Source organism: Mustela erminea, chromosome 5, assembly GCF_009829155.1.
Source record: "Mustela erminea isolate mMusErm1 chromosome 5, mMusErm1.Pri, whole genome shotgun sequence".
Lineage (NCBI taxonomy): Eukaryota > Metazoa > Chordata > Mammalia > Carnivora > Mustelidae > Mustela > Mustela erminea.
In genome coordinates this window covers 132,929,343-132,951,330 of record NC_045618.1, presented here as the reverse complement: position 1 = coordinate 132,951,330, position 21,988 = coordinate 132,929,343, and the positions used below count along the sequence as shown (strand labels likewise).

Sequence of the window (21,988 nt, the reverse complement as noted above, 5' to 3'; positions counted from 1 at the left end):
TCTCCCTCACCAAAGGTCCTGTCTTTTGGTGGTTGTTGTTGTTGTTGTTTTCAATACAGTGATAGCAAATTAATTTATTTAGTACTTTTCCATTCCATATTACCACGAGAATTGATTTCAACTTTCCTTTTGCCTACATCAGACTGGTTGGTATTCAAAATTGTACCACCAGACTCCGGAAGTGATTTGATCATGGCACGTTTCACATCACCAGAACCGTCTGGATAGATTTGCTGAAATAATTTGTTAAAAGCTGTGCCTCCCTCCACCTTCTCATTTTTTCTTCTTTGGTCTCACTGACCAATTTGTCCCAATTTCTTGCATAATGAGATGATGGATATAAATTCCTTGTGTCTGCTATGAACTGTTTTTGGTTTAGACACATCTCCTTGCCCCCTCAGCTTTTCCCATCTCACAGCCTCTGTCTTGATTTCATTTTAATTTCTTTTTTTTTTTTTTTTTTAGTACTTTAAATGTGCTCTGTTCTGGTATTATAGGATGAAGAAGTCTCAGTTTCAAACTGTGATCCTCTCCAGAAGGGAGTCTCACCAAAGCAGACCACCTCTTTTTCTGAAAATCCCACATTCACATTATTCTTCTGAACATTCTTTTTTTTTTTTTTTAAGATTTTATTTATTTATCAGAGAGAGAGAGGGGGAGAGAGCGAGCACAGGCAGACAGAATGGCAGGCAGAGGCAGAGGGAGAAGCAGGCTCCCCGCTGAGCAAGGAGCCCGATGTGGGACTCGATCCCAGGACGCTGGGATCATGACCTGAGCCGAAGGCAGCTGCTTAACCAACTGAGCCACCCAGGCGTACCTCTTCTGAACATTCTTGATTTGACCATTCTTGATCCCAAGTGTAATGATTACTTGAGATATTGTTTGATACCAGTCGTACTCGATTTGTGACTGATGAATCCTCTGGGACGCAGACACCTCGGATTGATCCATTCTGAGCTTCTTGATACCTTTTAATCCAGACAGCGAAATCAGGATCTGCCCTATCTAATTCCTGTTCTAGAAAAGTTCAGAACAACAGCATAGTTTTTTCATGGTATTCGCATATCCCTTTTCTCAGCATAGCAGTGGAATTATTTGGATTAAATTCAAGAGATTCCTTTGCCTCATCATGGTAATTCCCAAGAAAAGCGTGATAATAAGTTTGTTGACATAATACTGTGCATCATCTGGTTTATGTTCCAAAGCCTTAGTTAGCTTTTCTAATGCTACCTGGGGGTCCTCATCAATCAGAGGATCTGAGAAGCTCTGGAAAAACTTCTGGGCTTGCAGGTCGTGTTGCAGCTGCTGCCATCCCTAATAATCGCTGTTGCTGTTAGAGCTGCTACCCACGAGGTTATGAGCTCCCCCACTGCCCAAGGGCGATGCTTTTCCAAAACTCCTGTTCTTAATGATATTGGTATAATTGAGTAGTTGCTTAAACCTCAATACACCAACAGTCACAAAACACTAATACCAGTATTACCACTAACATAGATTAGTGGAAACAGTTTTAAGATTTTAGGGGGTGCTTTTCCCCCTTAGGATATATACCAATAGGGATCTATGATCAAATTACATTACCATTCGAAATAATTCCTGTGAGGTTATGCCACCAACTCAAGAACACATTTTGCTTTTGACTTTTAGAATCACATTAAATTGTGCATCTAAAATTATATAATTATATAATTATGTAAAGTATTTATAGGCTCCAAAGTCGAAATCTATCAAAATGCTGCATTCTGAGAAATCTAATTCCTATCCATGTCTTCACAATATACCAGAGTATATTGTCAGAATTGATTTTTGTCAGCATAATGGGTTAGAAAGGGTATTTCAGTGTATTTTAATTCGTATTTCTCTTATTATGAGCATTTGTTCAGGTTTGAGGGTCATTTGCCTTTCTTCTTGGTATTTCATTCATTTTAAAAATTGTGTTATTGACCCGTTCTTCCTCCACTTCCTCCCTCCTTTTTTTCTCTTCTCTCCTTTTCTTCCTTTTCTACCCTTCCTCCTCATTCTCAGCCTTCTCTTCCTCCCTCTTCCCTTCCTTTCTTTTTTCCCAACTTCTCCTCCTTTGTTGATTTATTAGAGATATTGGCCCTTCCTTTATCTCTTGGTTCACTAATTTTAATTTAGGGTTAGGGGTATTATTTGTCTTACAAATTAAAGATGTGCTTAGTCTTCTCATACCTCTTTTTAATAGTTATCTGCATTTTCTGTGTAAGATCAGCTCATTTAAGAATTTTTTTCTTATTCAAGGCACTTGGGTATCTTCTAACAAAAAGTGAAACTTTATGCAAAAATAAAAAAGGAACATTTCTTCAAAGATAGACAAATGGCCCAAGGCTTCAAAGGGAACACAACTCTGTGGGGTTTCTGTTCTTTTTCCTAACTCTTTTATCTAACTCATTTCCTAACTCATTTTTGCATGCAGGAACAAAAGTATACTGGGCAAATAAATGAGCTGGAGGGACAGTTTCATCAAAAGGCCAGAGAAATTGGCATGATTCAGACAGAGCTGAAAACAATAAAACAATTCCAGAAGAGAAAAATCCAAGTGGAGAAAGAATTAGATGATGTAAGTTTCTTTATTTCTTTAAATAAAGGCGATTAGAATTAACGACAAGCATACCTCGGAAATATTGCAGGTTCGGTTCCAGAGTGCCACAATAAAGTGAGTATTACAGTACTAATGTGTGCAAAAGCCTTCATAGACATTTACTCCTGTGAGATGGTAAAGGACTCCCTTTGACATTTTAGAGGTTATATGAGAGAAAATGGAAGACATAACGAGTGTAGCACCAGGAGCAAGTCTTATTTCTGAGACTTTTTTTTTTTTAATTTTATTTATTTATTTGACACAGAGAGAGAGAGATCACAAGTAGGCAGAGAGGCAGGCAGAAAGAGAGGGGGAAGCAGGCTCCCCGCTGAGCAGACAGCCTGATGTGGGGCTCGATCCCAGGACCCTGAGATCATGACCTGAGCCGGAGGCAGCGGCTTAACCCACTGAGCCAGCCAGGTGCCCCTCTAAGACTTTTCTAAGCATTTTTTTTGTGACTTTACCGAATCTTAGCCAACACACCCTTCCACATTAATCAGCAATTAAACCTTTGGAGTGATTTCAGTAAGAAACGAATTACAGGGGCACCTGGGTGACTCAGTCGGTTAAGCCTTAAGCCTTTCTTTGCCTTTGGCTCAAGTCATGATCCCAGGATCTGGGTGGGATCAAGACCCAAGTCAGGCTCCCTGCTCAGTGGCGAGTCTGCTTCTCCCTCTCCCTGTTTTCATGCTCTTTTTCTCTCTTTCAAATAAATAAACAAAATCTTAGGGAAAGAAAGAATGAATGAATGAATGAATGAAAGTAAAGAAAAGGAAGGAAGGGAGGGAGGGAGGAGTAAATTACATATCTTGGGAAACATTAGGGGCAAAGTAGCAAAGTCCTAAAGAAAAATAGGTTTAGACTGATGAAGGATGATTTTAGAACATTTTAGAAGACTCGATAGGTAAGGGTGGGCAGGGCAAGGAAAAATGAGTACTTCCTGAAAGTTTCTCTGACCTTGCTGTACTTTTTCTCTTTCTTTCCATCCACTCAGCTCAGAATATAGTTTTACTGCACTAATGCCAATGTAATAAATGGCGCATTTATGCTGGGGATAGTAGCTGAAATCAGCTTTGTGATTTGGGCAAGTTCTTTAACCTCTCTATACCTTGGTTGCCTGATCTGTAAAATGAAGATAATAAGGGTTACTCATAGGCTTATAGGGTTGTTTTAAGGACTAAATGAGTTTTCATATATTTAAAGTGCCTAAAATAGCATATGTCATGTAAGTGAAAATTATATTTATAGTGGCATGTAGCTCTTTGCAGACAAAAGTCCTGATTTGTAGCATTTTCTGATTTCCTTAGTATAAATACTTTTATTATAGCCAATTCCAAGCTACCAACAATTTAACAACATGCTAGCAAAATTTCTGGTATGAGCCTGCTCCAATGTGCAACTGAACATTGCTGCTATTACTAGTAATAGTAGTAGTATTATGACCTAAGATAACCATATTTCATGTAGTAGAGGGGCTAAAAATTGATGCTCTGAAGTCAGATGGCTAGAGTATACTGTGTTTACTACTTGGATATCTTGTTAAATTTCCTCATCTAAACCATGGAGGTGAGAATAATGGTACCAACTTTAAAGGGTCTTTGTGAAGACTAAATGAAATAATCTGTTATAAAGTCATAGCAATGTGTGGTCAGTATTACGTGTTGCTGATCCTGCCACATTATTACTATTGCTAAAATTATGATTATAACCATGAGTATTACTTAAGGCCCTTCCACCATCCCTTTCAGTGCCTCTCATTCTTGAGCATGGTGTTCTCCAAGCATGCACTACTTCTCAAGCCCTCCTTGAGCTACCCAGAGTCGCATTTAACAAGAAGAAGCTTTGATGGGAAACCAGAGTTCCTGCATCATTTCTATTTACCATTTAACTAACTGCCAAATCAAAAGGGTATATGAGAAATGAATAAGTCAGATGAGGCAATGTAGTTTTTGAAATTATGGAGTTCATGTCCTGGTTCTGCAGCTGACAGCTGTATGGCTTTGGATAGTCTGTTAACTTCTCTTGGGTCTCAGATTCTCCACTTGTAGAATGTAGCTATAATATCATGTGTCTCCTCTTAGAATGTTGTATGGAGGGGCACCTGGGTGGCTCAGGGGGTTAAAGCCTTTGCCTTCAGCTCAGGTCATGATCCCAGGATCCTGGAATCAAGCCCCACATCGGGCTCTCTGCTTGGTGGGGAACCTGCTTTCCCCTCTCTCTCTGCCTGCCTCTCTGCCTACTTGTGATCTCTGTCTGTCAAATAAATAAAATCTTAAAAAAAAATAAAAGAATGTTGTATGGATTAAATAATGTAATATGTGTGAAATATTTAGCACATTCATTTCCACTAACCCTTGGTTAGAGTAGTAGCATAGTAGTTATTGATGTTTACTTGTTTTTAATTACATAGCTTTAAAAATCTTAGTAGAGGGATGCCTGGGTGGCTCGGTCAGTTAAGTGTCTGTCTTTGACTCAGTCCCACATTGCATCCGGCTCCTTGCTCAGCGGGGAGCCTGCTTCTCCCTCTCCCTACCGGTCCCCCTGCTTGTGTGCTCTCTCTCTCTCTTTCTGACAAATAAATACATAAAATCTTAAAAAAAATAAAAATCTTAGTAGAATACTTTTTTTTTTTTAAAGAAGTGTTTTTTTTTTTGTTTTTTTGTTTTTAAAGATTTTATTTATTTTTCAGAGGGAGAGAGAGGGAGAGAGCAAGCACAGGCAGACAGAATGGCAGGCAGAGGCAGAGGGAGAAGCAGGCTCCCTGCTGAGCAAGGAGCCCGATGTGGGACTCGATCCCAGGACGTTGGGATCATGACCTGAGCCGAAGGCAGCTGCTTAATCAACTGAGCCACCCAGGCGTCCCTTAGTAGAATACTCTTAAAAACGCTTAAGTAAAGGGGTGAGTTGGCACATTCAGGCAAGATAGGAAAGGAGAAGACACTTTCTTAGACTGGAGGAATTGGAGGAATGTGTTTTAAACTCCTTCTGTCATAATTGCAAAGTTATCCCAAAACCTTCCCATTAGGGCTTTGTTTATGGACTTGATAGCTTGTTGCTTTATAACTGTTCTTATAACTGTTGCTTTAAAATTGTTCTTAATTTCTTTTTTTAAAGATTTTATTTATTTGGGATGCCTGGGTGTCTCGGTGGGTTAAGCCTCTGTCTTTGGCTCAGGTTATGATCTCAGGGTCCTGGGATTGAGCCCCACATGGGGCTCTCTGCTCAGCGGGGAGCCTGTTTCCCACCCTTTCCCCCCTCCTGCCTCTCTGCCTACTTGTAATCTCTGTCTGTCAAATAAATAAATAAAATCTTTTTAAAAAAGGTTTTATTTATTTGAGAAAGAGTGAGAGAGAGAGAATGAATAGTGGGGAGGGGCAGAGGGATGGATAGAGAGAGAGAGGAAGAGAGAGAGAAGCAGACTCCTTGCTTGCTGAGCAGGAAGCCTGACACGGGCCTCGATCCCAGGACCTGGAGATCATGATCTGAGCCGAAGGCAGCTGTTTAACCAACTGAGGCACCCAGGTACCCCAAGTTTCCAGACCTTTAAAGTCCTTAAAGTGTTGTTCTTTAATTTTGTAAACTGAGACAAGTCATCTATTTGCATATATCCTTGTCCCTCCTCACTAGTTCCTAGATTAGTACTTAATAATAAAACTTGCAGAGTACCTGGGTGGCTCAGTTGTTAAGTATCTGATTGTTGATCTCAGCCTAGGTCTTGATCTCAGGAGTGTGAGTTCAAGCACTGCATTGCGTTCCAGGATGGGCATTGGGCCTCTTAAATAATAATAATCATAGTAGGAGCGCCTGGGTGGCTCAGTGGGTTAAGCCTCTGCCTTCAGCTCAGGTCATGATCCCAGGGTCCTGGGATCAAGCACACATAGGGCTCTCTGCTCAGCAGGGAGCCTGTTTCCTCCTCTCTCTGCCTACTTGTGATCTCTGTCTGTCAAATAAATAAATAAAATCTTTAAAAAAAAATAATAATCATAGTAATAATAATAACAACAACAGCAACAATAACAACAACAATAATAAAACTTGCTAAATGAGTGTTATAAGGCAACCATCTAAAACTAAATCCTTTCATGAAGTTCATGGAATCATAGAACTGGAAGAAACTTTAGGGCTTATTTAAGCCTTCTACAGACAAGAAAACAGACACAAAGATGTTAAGTGACTGTCATGGTGAGTTATAGAGCTGGCAGCAGAGGCCCGATGATCTGAATCCCAGTGCAGTACCTCTAGTCCTACTCCCTCTTTTTTCACCTGCATTAGTAACCTGTTACTGCAGAAAGTCTAGAGCTTAAAACCTTGAGAAACATTTGTTAAAAGCACAGTTTCCACGAGTCAGAAATTTGGGATCAGTTTAACCGGGCAGTTCTGGTTCAGGGCCCTTCATGAAGTTGCAATCAAGATACTGGCCCAGGCTTCAGTCATCTGGAGGCTTGATTAGAGCTTGAGGATCTGTTCCCAGGCGCCAATTCACACACTGTCAGGTTGGAGTCAGTAATTACTGGGTGGCCTCAACATCTTCCCATGGGGGCCTTACAAAGGTGCATTGAGTGTCCTCACAATTTGGTCGATGACTTTACCTAAAGCGAGTAATCCCAAAGAAAGCCAGACAGAAGCTATCCCTTTCTTGACCTAACCTTAGAAATCATAGAAGTTGCTGATATATTTTAAAACCACCACAGGACCACAGTCCAAAGTATGTATTGATGCAGGAATGTTCTGATCACCTCCCTGAAGAATCTTCTTTTGTATTTCTCTGTTGTAAAACCCAGTATTTTCCAGATGCCTTGGTGTTAAAGTCAAGACCCCACACCTACTTTGGAACATTAATTTTCTCCTTGTACCCCACCTCCCCATGTGCACACCCTTTAATCCACCCAAACTGGATATTAACTCATCCCTGAAGTCTTTTTTTGCCATTTCTACATAGTTCACAGTGTTTCTTTTAACTGGAATATATCTCCAATAGATCTTTATCCCTTAAAATTTTACCTATCCTTCAAAAGCTCAGATCAAATTCATGTTCTCCTTAAGGTGGTCCCGAGAGTCATGTTTAAAAGTATTAACTTTCTTTAAAAAAAAAAAAGAAGAAAGAAAGGTGAGGGTATCTGGGTGGTTCAGTGGGTTAAGCCTCTGCCTTCGGCTCAGGTCATGATCCTAGGTTCCTGGGATTGAGCCCCACATTAGCTCTCTGCTCAGCAGGGAGCCTGCTTCCCTTCCTCTCCTCTCTGCCTGCTTCTTTGCCTATTTGTGATCTCTGTCAAATAAATAAAATCTTTTTAAAGAATTAAAAAATTTAAAAAAAATAATGCTTTCCTTCCTTGTATGATAGCTTGGCTGAAACTTGAGAGTATTAAGTGGAATAAATCAGAAAGATAAATACTGTGTGATATCACTTATATGTGGAATCTAAATAGAGCCTAACTCAGGGAAACAGAATAGATTAAAGGTTACCCCAGCTGGTAGGGAGAGGGATACGAGGAGATACTGGTCAAAGGACGTAAGTTTTCAGTTCTAAGATTGATAAATTCTCGGGAATCTAATGGACAGCATGGTGATTACAGCTAATAATCCTGTATTATATATTTGAAAGTTGCTAAGAAAGTAGATCTTAAATGTTCTTACCACAAAAAAGAAATGACAATTAGGTGACAGTATGGAGGTGTTAGCTAATTCTAGGGTGGTAATCATTTCGCAATATTTAAGTGTGTCAGATCAACACATTGTACACTGTAGATTTATACAATGTTGTATGTCTATTTACCTCATAAAGCTGGAGAAAAGGGAAAAAATAAAAAGATTATTAGCAAAAAAAGTAATAATTTTCTTTGTGTATTTCCAAGTATTTTGTATCTCTTTTATACCCCTTAGCCCATTCTACCTTGATATATTTATCATTTGTCTTATCTCCCCTGCTAGGTTACAATCTTTGAGGCATGAGCAGGAGTTGTTTCTTTGTATTCATTGAAATGTAAGATACATAGTAAATGCTCCATAAATCTTTGTTAAATGCTGAGTAGGTGTTTTCATTAAAAATGTAATTAAAGGAATATCAAGTTTTCTACTAACTAGATGGGAAGAATCCTTTCATAATATATATGCATATCAAATCACATTATATACCTGAAATACTTTACTGTTAATAATTCCTCAAAAAAGCTTAAAAATTTCCTAAAAGGAATATAAAAAAATTTATATGAAAATGTTGAAGACTGAATCAAGTTAAGATCCATAACTTTTTTTGGAACTCTCAAAATAGCTATCAGAAGTATAGGTATAGGTATACATTCTGAATCAGTGAATTAACTAGTGCATATTCTAGTGGGCTGCTGGTATGATTTCTTTTTTTTTTAAGAACAATATTGCCACCTAATGGAGAAGTAGATTTTGAACTTTTCAAAAAGCGGCACAGGCCTGGAAGACTAAAAATTCAAAGGCAAAAGATACTGGGCTATGGGGAAAAATAAGGTGGTTCTCTGGAATCCCAAATATGGAAGAATTAAGGCAGGTATAGGGGCGTGTGAACTTAAAATGAGAAGGAGGTGTATACATAACGGAAGAAAATTAACTATAGTATATATATAGAATTCACTATACAAATTAAAAGAAGCTAACTAAATTTAGATTATCACAAGTTATTCAAAGCATAAATTTTAAAGAAAAAATGATTTCTATGTGATTAACAGAAGGAGTATACAATGGTAGATTGCAGTTATTTTTAATAATTTGTTTTAGTTTTTTTTCTTTTGAGAAATCTAGCTGGTAAGAAAGAAGAAAATTAAGCCCTCCCCTGACAGTTATACTACCTAGAGATACCTGGTAAATATCTTGGTTTATATTCTTCCCCTTTTTCTTCCTCTATTTAGAAACATTTAAAATTGGGGTGCCTATGTGGCTCAGTGGGTTAAATGGCTGCCTTCAGCTCAGGTTATGATCCTGAAGTCCCGGGATCTAATCCCACATTTGGCTCCCTGCTCAGTGGTGAGTCTGCCTCTCCCTCTGTCCCTCAACCTGCTCTCATGCTTTCTCTCTCTCAAATAAGTAAAATAAATACATAAACAAATGAGGCCATTATGTACTCTTTTATATGACTCTTTTACTTTAATTGTGAACATTTTTCAATGCCATTACATATTTTTTAAAAAAGATTTTATTTGTTTGACACAGAGAGATAATGAGAGAGAGAGAGAGAGAGAGAGAGCGAGCATGGGGAGTGGCAGGCAGGCAGGCAGAGGGAGAGGGAGAAGTAGGCTCCCCACTGAGTAGGAGCTGCTGATGCTGATGCGGGGCTGGATCCCAGGATCCTGGGATCATGACCTGAGCGGAAGGCAGCCGCTTAACCAACTGAGCCACCCAGGTGCCCCAATGCCATTACATATTTTTCTATAAAATCTTTTGACTAGGTGCATAGAATTCCACCGGGTAGATGCATCATGATTTATTTTTTATTTTTTTTAAAGATTTTATTTATTTATTGACACAGAGAGAGGGAGATAGAGAGCAGGGGTAGGAGCAGAGGGAAAGGGAGAAGAGCGAATCTCAGCACAGAGCCAGACACAAGGCTTGAGCCCATGACCCTGAGATCGTGACCTGAGCCAAAATCAAGAGTCTGAAACTCAACCAACTGAGCCCCCCAGGGGGCCCAATGTATCATGATTGATTAATTGGTCCCTTGTTTTTGGACATCTGGACTTTTTTTTTTTTTAAAGAATATGTAACAGTCTTTTTTTTTTTTTTAAGAGTTTATTTATTTATTTGAGAGAGAAAGTAGGAGCCGTGGAAGGGGGCAGAGGGAGAGGGAGAAGCAGACCCCCTACCGAGCAGGGAGCCTGATGTGGGACTCAACCCAGGACCGTGAGATCATAACCTGAGCTGAAGGGAGATGCTTAAGTGACTGAATGGCCCAGATGCCCCTGGACTTTTTAAAATTTTCCACTATTATACACCATTATGAACATCTAAGTAACAATATTCTTCTCTATCTGTAATTAGCATTTAGGATAACGTCTTAGAAATGGAATTTTTTAAATAATATTTATTTATTGGGGGTGCCTGGGTAGCTCAATCGCTAAGCACATGCCTTTGGGTTCAGGTCATGACCCCAGGGTCCTGGGATCCAGCCCTGCTTGGCAGGAAGCCTGCTTCTCCCTCGCACAGTCCCCCTGCTTGTGTTCCTGCTTTCGCTCTATCTCTCTCTGTCAAATAAATAAATAAAATCCTTTTCTTTTAAAGATAATAATAACTAGTCTTTATATTAAATGGCTACTATTCTAGGTACTTTATGTGCATTGTTTGTTATTTAATCCTTGCCACACCCTATGAGCTAGTTACTATTATTATTCTTTTAATTCCTGGAAACTTGAGACTTAGAGAAGTGAAGTGATTTGCCAGAGTAAAACAGCTGGTAAGTGAGAAAGATCTATCTCATGGGGAAGCTCTTCTCTACTGCCTTTTATATGGCATTAAGAGTGGATTGAGTATGCCTGTTTCAGCCTGACTGCCAGGAAATGTAGACTATAGCATCATAGCTTTAAATTAGTTGACCTTTCTTTGCCTAGAGAGTTTTATGTCCTTTTTATTCCATGCATACACGTTGAGGACAGAAGGCTCTGTCTGTGGGAATCTTAGGGAAACGTGTTTTAGATTAATGCTAGGAAGAATTTTCTAAAAATGGGAACTATGAGGGTGCCTGGGTGGCTCAGTGGGTTAAGCCACTGCCTTCGGCTCAGGTCATGATCTCAGGGTCCTGGGATCGAGTCCCGCATCGGGCTCTCTGCTCAGCAGGGAGCCTGCTTCCTCCTCTCTCTCTCTCTGCCTGCCTCTATGCCTACTTGTGATCTCTCTCTGTCAAATAAATAAATAAAATCTTTAAAAAATAAAAAAAAAAAATAAATAAAAAAAAATAAAAATGGGAACTATGAAATACTAGTGTAATGAATTAATGAGATTTGAATTAGTGATACTTCTGTCTCTAGATATTTTTCTCATACAAGGAATAATATATTAAGTATGACTCTTAAGATCTCTTTCTATTCTAAAATATTATTTTTTAAGAAGTTTATTTATTTAAGTAATCTTTACACCCAACGTGGGGCTTGAACTCATGACCCCAAGATCAAGAGTTGCACTATCTATTCTCTGACTGAGCTAGCCAGGTGCCCCAATTCTAAAATATTATGATTCTATCAGTCTACATGATATATAAAATATATGATTATGAAAACAACTTGTCTTGGGAACAGTTGCTCATGAATAGCTTTTATAAAAACTCAGTACTGATCTTGTAAGTCTGTAGAAGATTGGTCTGCGAGATGGTACTCATGGGCAGGGACATGGGGTTTTTCTGTGTTCAGGATTAAGAAATAATGTGTAACAGAAAATGTTTCTTTACTGAGACTTTTCCAGGAATATGCCTCAATCCCCCCATTTCCTATTGATCTTTTGTTGTTGTTTTAATTATAGCTGAAGGAGAATTTAAGGAACACAGAGAGGAAACATCAGGAGACACTTCGAAGACTGGAGGGCAGATTTTTTGAAGAAAAGGTACGACATTTAATAATAATTAGTTTTAGTTTTTTTTTCTTTTGACAAATCTAGCTGGTAAGAAAGAAGAAAATTAAGCCCTCCCCTGACAGTTATACTACCTAGAGATACCTGGTAAATATCTTGGTTTATATTCTTCCCCTTTTTCTTCCTCTATTTAGAAACATTTAAAATTGGGGTGCCTATGTGGCTCAGTGGGTTAAATGGCTGCCTTCAGCTCAGGTTATGAGCTCAGGTATCAAGTTGTTTTCATAAACAACTTTTTTTTCATCTAAAAAATCTGGTACAATATTAGTGCCCAGTAGCAGTATCCTGCGTAAGTAAATAAATTACTCTTGCCACTTGGTATTTAGCAGAAATTTCTCCCAGCTCTGCTTTCCAATACTGATGTGGATTTTTTTTGTGGGGGGGAGGTGGTATTTTCTTGTCATGTTGCTTCTTCAGCGGGAAGGCCCAGAGGTACCCTGAGGTTCCTGTGTTCACACGCTCCTCTCTGCTAGCTCCTCCACCAGTACTTGGAGTTCTCTACACTGGGTTATGTGACAGGAGTATTTTATTTCACATTATGAAATCAATACTTCACTTTTTGAACTCTGTATTAAAATAGCCTATTTTCTTTTTTAGCACCGACTAGAACAAGAGGCTGAGAAGAAGATAATAATGCTGGCAGAGAGAGCTCACCATGAAGCTGTTGTGTAAGAGACTGCTGTCTCCTTTTCCTTTCTCATAGCCTCTCTGACCTCTTCGCCGGTGTGTTTTGTTATTACCATGTGGTCTTCCCCTTCTCTCTTGCTTTGCTTTCTTCAAATTTTCTTGTTTACTTTTCCTCACTCTTTCTCTTTGTATCCCGACCCCTTTCCCACACACGCTTTCTGTACCAGGGTTGGTTGGAGGAAAGAACTCCAGCTTTGAAGTTAGACTTTGATTCCCAGTCTGTATACTGACCGACTGACTGTCAGAAGATTTCCTAACATTTTTGAGATTAAATGTCTTCATTTAAAAATCCAGATAATCATAGCAACCATACAGAGTTGTCATGAAGTATGTTAGTGAAAGTAACATTTAATTGTGTTATTAATAAATTAACTCTCAAGTCTCAATGGTTTAGTTCTTGCTCACTTAACAATCCAGTGAGAGTCTGATAGCTCTACTTGAGTGGTGATTCAGGAACCAGGGCTGCTTCCATCTTGGATTTCTTCACATCCAATCATGTGGACAGGAGAGAGCATGGGAAATTCCTGTCTGCTCTTAACCACCTTGGACTGGAAGTAACACATAACTTTTCACTTTTCCGTTGGTAAGAATCTAGTCGTAAGATCCCCACCTAACAGTTGAGTACCTACCATTAACTAAATAAGTGGTGGTCATTATTTTTAATATTGGGGGATAAGGCAATCATTGTTCCAGTTTGGTAATATCTAATACTTAGCCCTATGTTTTGGGATCTTATGTCTATCTATTTCAGGCAATTGAACAATGCTGGAAGATCTGTTTTTAAAGAGAATGTCTATCTCCAGAAAGCTCTCGCATACCATCTGAAGGAAGCTGATGCTCTACAAAAAAACTCCCAGAAGTTGCAAGAGACTCAGACTTTCCTTTTACATCAAAAGGTTCCCACTTCATTTAGGCTTCATTTCCTATCTTTCTGCTTTTTGTTTGTTTGCTTAAGGATTGGGATTGGGTTGGTAAATATGAAAAATTGAGTAAGGACAATGGGATCATTTTTCTTCTGTCTGGATAATGTACCTTTCTCATCTGAAAGGGTTAATTATGAGAATGACATGAGAAGCACTGGGCTTGGTTTTATAAAGAATGTATCAGAAACATAAATAGCTCCTGTCCTTCACTACCTTAGAATACTGGTTTTACTTTGCTTAGCTTAGAGTTGGTCTCTGAGTCACTTAGATATAGGTTCAGCTGTAGCTGTCCTGACAACAATGGCTTTGCCATGTAAGGGTTTATTCTCTCCCCTAAAGGATGTCTGGAGGTTAGCAAACCAGAGCTGGAATGCTGGTGCCACAAAGCCAACAGTTTCCTTAACTCTGCTGTGCAGTGTGTAGCTGACATCCCTAAAGTCACCTCATGGCCCAAAGCAGCTGCTGGAACGCTAACCATTACTCAAACAGCAGGAAGGAAAAAGGACAAGGAGGAAAAAAGTCTGCCCCTCCCTTTAGATGTCTTCCTGGAAGTCCTGCACACACTTCTACTTAAATTTCATTGACTCTACTTAAATTTCATTGACTCAACTTAGCTACATGGCTTTGCTGAACCACAAGGGAGACTGAGAATTTTCAGGTGGGCTTCCTGCCCTCCTGAATAAAACGAGAGTTTTATCACTAAGGTGGAAAGGGAAAATGAAAAAGAAATAGGCAACTAGCCTATACCCGATGATAGGCAACAATTTCCAGTATATAGTTGTTAGTGTGTTACTATATTGTTTTACTGATTTTGAAATCACCCTTTCTGATAATACAAAATATTTAAAGTTTCAGAATTTGGGGGGAAGGACCGTTTCTTACTTAGCAAAAGTAATGGCCTTCACAAGCCCAGAGAAGAACAACCCTCAGATGTATTTTACTCTCCGTACACAGAACACCAAATATCACCATCTCAACCTGGCATCAAATTTAAATCTCATGAAGTAATGAAAATTAGGAACTTTTAAGTTCTGAAATTGACTAAAAAAACCCTCTCACGTCTCTCATCTTTGTTTTTAGGAGATCAATGACCTGTTGGTTAAGGAAAAGATTATGCAACTTACCCAGCAAAGATTGCAAATCCAAACTCTTCAGAAGAAGGTGGTAAGCTTGGAGACTGCCCTGAGTTGTATGACCAGAGAGTTTGAGATTGAAGTTTGTAAAATACAGCAACAGGCAATGATAGAGAATGAAGCAGGGCAGGTTGAAATTGACAAGCTGCAGCAACTTCTCCAGATGAAGGACAAAGAAATGAATCGAGTAAAGAAGCTGGCCAAGAACATACTGGACGAGAGAACAGAAGTGGAAAGGTTCTTTTTAGATGCTCTACACCAAGTGAAGCAACAGATCCTATTTAGCAGGAAGCATTATAAACGGGTAGCACAAGCTGCTTTCAATTTTAAAATGAGAGAGGCATGTGCAGGAAGAACAGAATATCCCAAAATCCGAACGTTTGATGGCAAAGAGCACAGCACCAACAGTGTGAATCAAGATCTTATGGAGGCTGAGAAATGGTACTAATCATATTTTTACTATTTTTTTTTCTTTTGTGCTATTTTTGTGCCCCTTAGAGAAGAAGTAAGTTCATAAGTTCAGTTTGCTAATATCTAGATATTGAATAGATTACTCAGTAAGTTATTTGAGGGCAGGAACTATCTTACTCATCTTTATAACCCCTATGCTTAGCACAGCATGTGGGGCTTAGTAGATTCCCTTTTTTCATCACAGATACTTCTTAAAGAGACTAGATCATTTGTTCCACAGAATGTCATTGTAGTATCTTTTAACGTGTTCTTTTATTTTACTTTCTGCAAACTCATTACAGAGGTTTGTTCGGATTCAGTTTAAACATTTTTGATAAGTGTACTTTCACAAATATTTTGTAATATTTCCTTTACTATTCTGAGATGAAATTCATAGGTAATAATATCTAACTAAACATATAATTTAAAAAACCAATATAACAGTTCTTTGTGATAATTCTTTATTGTACAGAACTGTCCATGGATTGGAGGACATCCAGTAGTGGGCCCCCATCATTGTTTTAACTGAAAGTCCCCATGATTTTCCAAAATATCCTCCAGAGATCTACTGCCACTGTGATAAAGGTAGCAGAATGCTTGAGACAGTTGTTGACTGGATACAATGATTGTTTCCTGTTAGCATTTTTGTCTGTCAGTACACTCTTAAACCATGAATTATAGTGTATTTTAAAGATTATTCTGGAAAAAAAAAAAAGTCTTATATCCCAGGCTCTTCAAAGGCCTTAACTCACAAAACTCAAAAGGACTCCCTACTACTATGTACTAATATCTTATTTACAGTGCTTCCAAGTAAGTTTTCTGCTTTGGTTTATAATTGACTAATTTGCAGTTTCTTTTAAATTATCTATAGCTGTTGGGAGGGTTAGACATGGTCAGTGGCCTTTGAAAGACAAGATTCTTATTCAAAAATGTCCATGCTATGATTTTTAAAACTTTTTGCCATATTCAGAAGTCTGTTACTTCCATTACTAAGAGATTTGCTATAATTTCCTTTTTTAAAATTTAATATATCAAGCAAATTGAGTCCCTACCATACATAAGGCAGTTTCTTTTATATTTTTGGCTCCAAAGTAATTAAGTTTTCAGAGGGTGGTATATAAAGTGATTCTCCACATTGTTATTACAGAAACCAGACTCTTCCTCTTCTGCCCTGTGTGACAGTTTTGCTATTGAATAACTTCTCATCTTAACCACAGTGTAATATTGACTGTTCTAGCAGGGCAGAAATGGTGATTAGAATATTACATCATCTGCTTAAGAGGCAGACTGGGGAAGGAAAGTTGAAGTATACGGTGATCATAAGGCAAAACCTAAACTTTTAAAGAAAACTACCCCAATAGAACTACCTGCAAAACGCTTCTTACATTGTATAGCATCAGTACTCTCTACAGTGCCAGCCAACTTTCACAGATAGCAAATAGACTACAAATCCCCTGGGAAGTGATAGTATAGATAAAGACCTGCCTGAAAGGCTTAGCTGCAGGTTTATTTCAAGGTAAGAAAATAGGCTAAGTTATGTGTAATTTTCTAAACCTACCTCTTGTTACTCTGTTTTCATAGCAAAATATCTGATACCAAAAAAATGTTAAAAGGAATTTAAGAATAATCTCATCTTATAAATAACTTTTCTGTGGCTGTTTTGTTCCTTTTGTCTTTGTATCTCAATGCATATTATATTGCAACTTTCTATTTTGCTTATTTGCTTAATGTTTGAGCACAAACATTTTTCTTTTTACAGTTTTTCTTATTTTTATCTTATTGACTAACATTTCAGAATGGCTAGCCTATTGATATCCATTTCAACTTTATGATTTTGTAATGGACACAGTTTGCTTTGTAGTCGTTACATTTGGAAGCCTCTAAATATTCAGTTATGGTTTGGAAATTTTCTCATGTTTACATATTTCTTATTTTTTTTTTAGAAAGATGAGATGCTTATTTGGCTAAATATTTTTTCTTTTTTTTTGTTTGAAATTCTTTAGGACCGATATTCAAGGAAATGTGGATATTGGAGATTTGACCTGGGAGCAGAAGGAGAAAGTCTTGAGATTGCTTTTTGCAAAAATGAATGGTTTTGTTCCTAGGTAACTCCCTATTTTTGTAACAAAATGCCAAATTGTTACCAAACCTAGAAACCATATGGGAACAATGAACTTTTTCTCATTTAGAATTAAAGGAATGGGAAAGGACCAGAAAATACAAACCGGTCATACTGCTTAGCATCTGTCACTCCCAGAGATGAAGAATGGGAGATGAATGAATGAGCACAAAAATGAAAGATGAGTTAGAATGAAAGGGGGGAGAAAAGAGACAGCTTAGATGTTGAAGGGAATGCTTGCTGAGAAGGTACAATGTTGCTCGGCTGCATGAGTGGTCACTAAAGAGCAGTACAGTAATGTTAGGATTTTAACAATTTTTGCAAAGATAAGTAAATGATTGATTTTTTTAAATTAACATGTAATGTATTATTAGCCCCAGGGGTACAGGTCTGTGAAATGCCAGGTTTACACACTTCATAGCACATACCTTCCCCAATGTCCATAAGTAAATGATTTTTAAGCTGATTATTATTCAAGAGAACCTCTAATACCAAGAAAAAGACCTAGAAAAGAAAACAGAAATCCTAGGCTATTCCAACTAACTATTTTTAATGATTCATTTCACTTTCTTTCTCCACTATGTTTTATCAGTGACTATAACCCTGGTAATGAACTATAAAGTGGCTAAAATAGATCAACCACTTATTAATTGCTTACATGCATGGTACTATGTTAGGGACTATGGGCATTCAAAGGAATTAAGAGACATTGCCCTTTTCTTAAGATTTTATTTATTTATTTGAGAGAGAGAGAGAGATCATAAGTAGGCAGAGAGGCAGGCAGAGAGAGGGGGAGGCAGGCTCCCTGCTGAATGGAGAGCCCGATGTGGGGCTCAAGCCCAGGACCCCGAGATCATGACCTGAGCCGAAGGCAGAGGCTTAATTCACTGAGTCACCCAGGCCCCAAGAGACATTGCCCTTGATCTCTAAGAGTTTATAATCTAGTGGCCCAAACAAAACGAAACAGCAAAGAAAAAAGTTAGGTGGCGCAATAAAGTATCATTGGAGTTCAGACAATATGTCAGTGGCCTACAGTAGTCACCAAAGACTTCAGTCAGGAAGACTGAAAAAGTGTATTTCATATATTTCAGTATATTTCAAAGAGTATATATCACCTGCAAGGTGCCTTGCAGGAGAGAGGAGTACACAGGGTGGGAAAGGTACATTAGAGGGGCTTAGGCTGAAGCCCCAGAGGTAAGAATGGAGGCAGGGTGTTTGGGGGATATCGAGGAAATACTTCCCAGGCTGAAAAAAACTGATGGTACTAGAGAGTAATTAGTAATTAGAAATAAGGTTGGATCTATAGATTAAATCATGATGACCCTTAAAATCCATGCAGAAAAAACTAAGTCTTAGGTCACTGTACATTCTAGAGTAGTGTAACACACTTTCCTTTTCTGCCTTGAAGGAATCCAAGAGCAGTAAGCCCTACTCTCATACTGTCTCACTGGAAGAGTTCACAGGCCACTGTTCCCAGAGCTGACCTGAACCTGACGCACTGACATGTAGGGTGGACCACAGCACAGAAGTAGAGCTGGGAAAAGCAAACGCTGCCATGCTTCTCCAAATGTGTGGCAGTGCGGGTATAGGTGGGAATGGAGGCCATCAGAGCAAAGGGACAAACTGAGACAGTGAGGAAGGAGAAATAGGACTTGGTGATAAAAGACAAAAGGAATAAAGAAAGCAAAGTGTCAAAGTTAAGGTGTTTAGCTTAGAAATGCAAGAATGGTGGTATGAAAGGCAAATGAAAAATCTGGAAAGCTAGCATGAAATGTTTAAATTTTATTTAATCTGTCCATTAATTCATGTAGCATATACATACTGGGTACCTACTACTTATTGAAGATATAGTATTGAGCAAATAAAGACATCATTTCTAATCTCAGGGAGTTCAGAGCCTACATGGAAGAAAAACATTATTCAAATCATCACACACATGTAAAAGTAGAACTATGACACTGGCTCCAAGGAGTGTTTTATAATGGTAAGATAGCTTAGATTGGGGGAATATGACCTAACTGAGGAGTCTGGGAAAGTTACTGAGAAGTAAATGCTTGAGCTGACCTCTAAAAGGTAAAGCAGCAATGTCTACAATTGCCAAACTGTGGAAAGAGCCAAGATACCCTTAAATAGATGAATGGATAAAGGTATGGTCCATATATACAATGGAATATTACACAGCATCAGAAAGGACGAATACCCAACTCTTCCATCAACATGGATGGGACTGGAGGAGATTATCCTGAGTGAAATAAATCAAGAAGAGAAAGTTAGTTATCATATGGTTTCACTTACTTGTGGAGCATAAGGAACAACATGAAAAACATTAGGAGAAGGAAAGGAAAAGTGAATTGGGGTAAATCGGGGCGGCGGGTGACGAAAGATGAGAGACTGGATTCTGGGAAACAAACAGGGTTATGAAGGGGAGGGAGGTGGGAGAATGGGTGAGCCTGGTGGTGCATATTAAAAAGGACACATATTGCATGGAGCACTGGGTGTGGTACATAAACAATGAATCTTGGAACATGAAAAAAAAGATGTTAAAAAAAATAAAAGGTAAATAGGAACAGAAGGTGGAGGAAAAAACATTCTGGGCAGAAGAAATGGCAAGGAGTATTTTCAGTGTTGAATTGGAAATGATGCTAGTATATAGAAGTGAAAAATACTTGAGGCAATTGTAAATAGGGATTTGAGTACAGGGTGAGCTTAGGGAGGAAGATTTGAGCATTTTTAGTGAAAACTGGTAGTTGAGTATAGGAGAGTGGCTGAAGGTAGACAAGTAAAGGGCTGAGGCTAGGAATAACCACTAAAATAAACAGGAGAACAAGTAAGAGGACAATGAAAAGAGCAGAGCTTAAAGAATTATAGGTTAAATGGAAAATGGAGGACTTTGAAATGGACTTTGTGTCTCTGGTAGCCTTCCAAAGTTTTGTTTGTTTTTTGTTTTTTATTAAGAGGTGGAGGCAGAATCCAGACCACAGGTCCAGAATGTCTGTCTCACTGTGAGTTGACTTTTCAGTACCCCAAGAAACAACCAGAGTTCTAGTTCCATATTGTCTTGTTTTCAACACTGGAAAAACAAAGGCATTTGAGTAGAAATATTTCACACCAAAGCCATGAACTTAAATCTGGCCACAACAGAACAAATCTAAGCCTGTGAGAATCTCATGCCAGAGTTGGATGAAGGGAAAAGATGGGAACAGAATAGCGAAATGTGAGGTGAAGACGAATTTAATGAGAAAACTCAAGCCAGAGAGGAGAGGAATTAGATGATGAATTGTCAAGGCAAAGACAGTACTAGAAGTGTATGAGTTCAGTTGATTATATGATTGTGACTCTAACAGTGTGGCATTTTTCTTTGTGCTTAAACAAAGTCAAGGAGTATAACCAATAAATTGTACTCTCTTGTGCATCAGCAATCACTGTGGCTACACTCAGGTATGAGTAGTATCCAAAGTATGTTGTTTTATGTCTCATTATTAGACTATTTAATGGGCCATATTTTGAATGGGTTTGTTTTGCTTTCATATGCATCTAATTGAGGACCAGTTTTAGGAGAATATGTGTCTTTATCTCCTGGCAAATCAACTTAATATACTTTGATTAATTCTGTTTAGCTTACTTTCCACTAGCATATTGAATTAGGATATGATTATTTCCTGTTCTTAAATCAGACTTCCCAATGTAAAAGAAATTTCATATTGGGTCTGTCTCCATTGGGTAATTTTTCTGTATTTGAGGTTCTTTTTGTGGGAAGGGAATTTTTCTGGCCATGTTTCTGGTCAGTACTCTGGTTGAGTCTTAACCATCACCATTAATAGCTGTTCTATGTGTATCACCATCTTGATCATCTCTGTAAATATTTCCATTTATGTTCAACAGGTTTCAATTTTAAAAGAAAATAAGTTTGTATTAACTTGCCTAGCTTTATATTCACTCTATGTGTGTGTAAAGCTCAGTTTTGAAAATAAGCATCTCCTCCAACTGAAACATTTCATTTAGCACTTTAAGGGTAGTTGAAATACAGGGCATGAGGAGACACCAACTCACTGTTAATTTTTACCTACCACAGGAAATACAGCCAGCATTCTAGGCCTCCAGTTCCAGACTATGTTGTTCTTGATGGAGAGAGAGAGGAATTTGGGTAAGAGCTCTCTTGACAAAGCAATGACCGTGAGCCTGATCAGAATGGTTGTGGGTACATTTTATATGTGCTAGAACTGTGTGGGAGTTATTGACAAGTCTACTGTTCTGAACCAAGATCCATGTGTATGTGGTTGCTGACAGGTCTGTCATTTTGTTATTACTGCAGGGATGACAGTAAGCTTCAAGATCAAACCTTCATTACTCAGCAAGTACCAATCTCAGACTCTTCTGGTGAAGTGATGATACCCAGTATTCAGAAAGGATCATGAGAGTCTAACATAGTAAGAAGTCTATAATCTAACCAAACAATACACACAGTTACTGCTACTTTTCCCCTTGCAACTTCTTT

At 38.4% G+C, this 21,988-nt stretch overlaps 1 protein-coding gene and 1 pseudogene across 5 annotated transcripts in view; one reads left to right on the top strand and one right to left on the bottom strand.

The window, feature by feature from the left end:
* BBOF1 (basal body orientation factor 1) overlaps positions 1 to 21,988 on the top strand; it is a 39,598-nt gene that overhangs the window by 10,947 nt on the left and 6,663 nt on the right. Inside the window, exons 4-11 of one of the 5 annotated variants that reach the window (XM_032344961.1) lie at positions 2,438 to 2,581; positions 12,074 to 12,154; positions 12,779 to 12,849; positions 13,620 to 13,764; positions 14,872 to 15,365; positions 17,378 to 17,479; positions 21,566 to 21,637; positions 21,806 to 21,920. In XM_032344961.1, the coding sequence (XP_032200852.1) occupies positions 2,438 to 2,581; positions 12,074 to 12,154; positions 12,779 to 12,849; positions 13,620 to 13,764; positions 14,872 to 15,365; positions 17,378 to 17,479; positions 21,566 to 21,637; positions 21,806 to 21,908 (1,212 nt within the window). In that variant the 3' untranslated portion in view covers positions 21,909 to 21,920. Of the gene's footprint in view, positions 1 to 2,437; positions 2,582 to 12,073; positions 12,155 to 12,778; positions 12,850 to 13,619; positions 13,765 to 14,871; positions 15,366 to 15,846; positions 17,335 to 17,377; positions 17,480 to 21,565; positions 21,638 to 21,805; positions 21,921 to 21,988 lie in introns of those variants that run through there. The other 4 variants (XM_032344960.1, XM_032344963.1, XM_032344962.1 and 1 more) reach the window with 4 other exon arrangements.
* LOC116591989 lies at positions 75 to 1,312 on the bottom strand (annotated as a pseudogene).